The 4,444-nt window shown below is 40.1% G+C and overlaps 1 protein-coding gene across 1 annotated transcript in view; it reads left to right on the forward strand.

Annotated features, from left to right (window-relative positions):
- The window catches only part of LOC106880585 (cytochrome P450 3A9), a 23,629-nt gene extending 19,934 nt beyond the window's left edge, over nt 1-3,695 (forward strand). Inside the window, exons 5-7 of the mRNA XM_052976966.1 lie at nt 825-938; nt 1,898-1,977; nt 3,668-3,695. Coding sequence (XP_052832926.1) covers nt 825-938; nt 1,898-1,977; nt 3,668-3,680 — 207 coding nt within the window. The 3' untranslated portion in view covers nt 3,681-3,695. The remainder of the gene's footprint in view (nt 1-824; nt 939-1,897; nt 1,978-3,667) is intronic.
- Nucleotides 3,696-4,444: the final 749 nt, after the last annotated feature.

Below are 4,444 nucleotides of genomic sequence, written 5' to 3' on the forward strand. Positions count from 1 at the left end.
ATATATGTACATATATACGACAGGCTTCTTTCAGTTTCTGTCTACCAAATCCACTCACAAGGCTTTGGTCGGACCAGGGCTATAGTAGAATACACTTGCCCAAGGTGCCACGTAGTGGGACTGAACCCGGAACCATGTGGTTGGTAAGCAAGCTACTTACCACACAGCCACTCCTACGCCTCATGGTTATATTCCGCATGATTATATTCCACATATTTTTAATGAATTATGTCTCCTGTTGCAGTATGGAAATCAATGTCGGTCATATGTCCACCTGCTCTGAATCTGCATACATTTATGCATTTTATCAAAATTTCTGATAACTCTCTCATGGATGTGTGGCCTGATGCCTCCAATCCCAGGCCTGATTTCAGCCTTGGTGGCCATTGCTGGTCACCATGGAAGGATATCACTCATTGCAGAAATTTTTTGCAGAGTAATGCAAGCATTTGGTGCGAAGTGTGGCCAGTTGCTCCGTCCTGCTGAAACTAGAAGTTGTCAATCTCCGTATCTTCCAAGTTCAGCCATAACGGAGTGAATATCATATCTTGGTATCATTTTCCATTAATGGTAACTGCATTCCCCTCGTCATTTTCAAAGAATAGTCCAAGCACTCCACCTGCTCAAAAACCACACCACACAGTTGCTTTAAGTGGATGCATTATTTGAGGATTTTCATTTCCCCAAATCCAGCTCTTCTGTTTTTTGACAAATCCACTGAAGTGGAAGCGGGCCTCATCACTGAAGGGGATTTTCTTTGCAAAGACAACCATGAGAATTTATGACATCAAATATGAACTGCATCTTATCTTATTATTCTTCAGGCATATGCAAGAGATGAAATCAGTAAACTTGAAGTTGCATCAGCCAAAGATGACCACTGGAAATATCTGCGAAATGTGATGGCTCCTTCCTATAGCCCTCGTCAAATAAAGGAGGTAAGTATGCATTTCTAGATATCTCTGCTTCGTTACTCTGATAATTGATAAAGTCATGTTTAAATGATGAGATCATATGAATGAAACTTGTCTGGAGTTGTCTTCCATATTTTTACCGAAATAAATAAAACATTAATAATTCTTAATGTTGCTCTCTCTTTCTCTCTCTCTGCACTATGCTTACCTCCCACTCCCTAATCCTGTCCTCTTGGCCCTGTGCCACTGTGTCATTGCTTTCTCCTTGCCCCCGATGTGTCTGTTTTACCCACATACCCTGTCTCAATGTATTATTGCTATCTGCTACCCCCCCCCCAAACTCTGTGTTTCACCCACACATAACAAGAAAACTTTTCCCTCACCCTACCCCAACAAACCAATCTACATCACATCACTTCTCTTCTTCACATTTCCTCCTTCCTGCACTATGCCTGGCTCTCACAGCCCTGTTCTTCTGTATCATTGCTATCCTGTAGCCGCCCCCCACCAACTCTGTATATACCCAGGTTTTTCACCACTTAATCACAGTCTTTAATCACACTTCCTTCACAATATCCTACCATTTATACTATGGCGCTCAAACCTCAATAATATGCTCTGACACTTGCCACCGCCGATTTCTCTCTCTTCCTTTACTCAACCATTGCATTTATATTCTGATCCCCATTCCTTGTGAGTATGCCTGGCATTTTACCACCAACTCTATCCTGCTGTCTCTCACTTTCTCTCTCCTTCTGCATGACCTGATTTATATGTAATTACACCATTTGTCCATAGCAAGAAATTTTCTCTATGTCAAAACACAGTGAATGGCTTGCTTACAGGTTCGAACATGCCACTGCTATACTTGAACTGGTAATAACATTGCATTTATACACATCACTGCTTAGAACTTGCACTCCATAATAAAAAATTTTCTTTCTATTAACTTGTTTTCTGAAGAGCTGTTCTCTTTATTGTAGATGATCTCAATGATTCACACATGTGCTGATACACTGGTGGAAAACACAGAAAAGTTGGCTGATAGTGAAAGCGTTAATGGGTACGTAAGAATATTTGACTATTCTTTTTGAATTTTGACTTCCTTTTATTATTTGAACGCCAGAACAAATTCTATCTAAGCTGACTTTGCCTTTCATCCTTTCGGGGTCAATGAAATAAGTACCAGTTACACAGTGGGGTCGATGTCATCAACTAGACCCCACCCCCACCCCCAAAAATTTCAGGCCTTGTACCAAAAGTAGAAAAAATTATTAGAATGTTGTAAGATGGCAAACTTGGAGGACTGTTATAATGCTGAATAAAATGCTCAGTGGTATTTCTCCAGCTCTACATTTTAAGTTCACATTCTGCCGAGCTCGACTTTGCCCTTCATCATTTCAGGGTCAATAAAATAATTGCCATTCAAGTACGAGAATCGATATAATCAACTTAGTCTTCCGCCTAAAATTGCTGGCTTCGTGCCAGAAATTAGAATGAATTATCGGAATGTTAGAAGTCAATGCCCTACATGAAATATTTGACAATAACTCAACTTGCACAACTTAGCAAAACCATTGACCCACAAGAAAACCAGACGGCAGCTGGAATACCACAGTCCTCCTTTCTATAACCACTGGTGTCTGACAACGATCCATGAACAATGCACCACAAGACAATGTATGTAATAACTACTGACAACTCCTTACAACCATTGCCACTCAAAAGCCATCTACATCAAACGGATTACAAATATCAAAACCGCTTCCTCAGCCACAACATTGACAACAACCACCCAAAATCATTGCTGTTCATGAACACTTTACAACTTTTACACCCACCAACAGCTCACCCCACCACCTCAACTACTACCTCTCAACTAATAAACAGAACCACTAACCCTAACCCTAACCCTAACCCTAACCCTAACCCTAACCCTAACCCTAACCCTAACCCTCCCTCACAAAATCAATGCAGTACAGCAGCCCTTAATCAATATAACAACATTGTTTCACAACACCTCATTATAACCACTGCCTTACAACTATTTTCCATAGTCTCCTTCTCCACCAAGAAAAAAAAGGACCACAGAACCACATTATCTTTAACATATCTCTATTCTCCGTAGTTTTATTTATAACGATTTTACTGATAAAGAATTTAAGCTGCACATCGTAATTCAATGCAATACTATGTGGTACCTACATAAGACTAAATGGACTAATTAATTTAGGTTTGCTATATATACTTCTGTGGAGGCATGTGGCTTAGTGGTTAGGGTGTCAGCACCATGATCGTAAGATTGTGGTTTCGATACCTGGACCGGGCGATGCGTTGTGTTCTTGAGCAAAACTCTTCATTTCGCGTTGCTCCAGTCCACTCAGCTGGCAAAAATGAGTAACGCTGCGATGGACTGGTGTCTCGTCCAGCTGGGGAACACATACGGCATTAAAACCGGGAAACTGGGCCCATGAGCCTGGCTAGGCTTTAAAAGAGCACATTTATTTTTTTTTTTATATATACTTCTATGCAATGTGGTACCATGTGGCAAATCAGTACCATACAAACCATAGCATTGGCTATAAGTAACTGAGATATTGATTGATAGTTAAACCAATTAGTGGTCAGCAAAAATGGATGGATGGATGGAATTGATTAGATAATTAATTGAAGGAATGTAATTATGATTGAATGATTTTTAATAATTAATTCATATATTTTGGACATGTATTTGTCTGGCATGTGATTTGCAGTGATTTGCTGTGAGATGTAGCGAAACCTTACCAGTGGCCAGGTCACAATTCATGTGACGAAACTTTTGACACCAATTAGTATTTAAGTGAAGGTAATGGTCATCGTATGCTTTTGAATAGTTAATATGTATGTTCCATGCTAATTGTGCTGTTATGCATATACACTGTGTTGAGTCAAAGGTTTTGCAATATTTTGGCAACTTATTTGCTTTATTCATCAAACTACAACAAAAGTAGACTAGCATTTAATGTAGAGGCCATCATGTTGCACCGCCTGAGCCACCTTTTTTGCCAGTGCTTTGATAGTATGCCAATACTATTTCTTGTCCTTCAAGGCAAAGAAATCCTTCACCGAAGCTTTCACTTCCTCTCGGTTGATGAAGCTACATGAGCCAAGGAATGGAGCAAGTAACAATCTAAGGGAGATATTTTTCCTCAATCCTAACATATATAAGCAGAGCTAGCTTTGGAACCTGTCATTAAATAAGGACATTTCAAACACAAGTTGATGCTCTGCATCTGGTCGAATTGTGAGGGAATAATTCACTATGCATGTTCTCCGGACAATCAACCCCAATAGATGCCAACCTGTACTCTACACAGCTGGAGTGGATGTGTGCCCTTGTGTAGCAAAAAATATCTGGGATTGTTTAACAGAAAGTGAGCTTTCTGCAGCAAGGCAATGCAAGGCCTCATACAAGTCAAACAACCCAAATAAACGTCAGGAACTTGAGAAATTTGAACTGATGTCCCACCCAGTATATAGTCTGGACCTAG

The sequence above is a fragment of the Octopus bimaculoides genome, chromosome 26 (assembly GCF_001194135.2).
Source record: "Octopus bimaculoides isolate UCB-OBI-ISO-001 chromosome 26, ASM119413v2, whole genome shotgun sequence".
In the NCBI taxonomy this organism is placed as follows: Eukaryota; Metazoa; Mollusca; class Cephalopoda; order Octopoda; family Octopodidae; genus Octopus; species Octopus bimaculoides.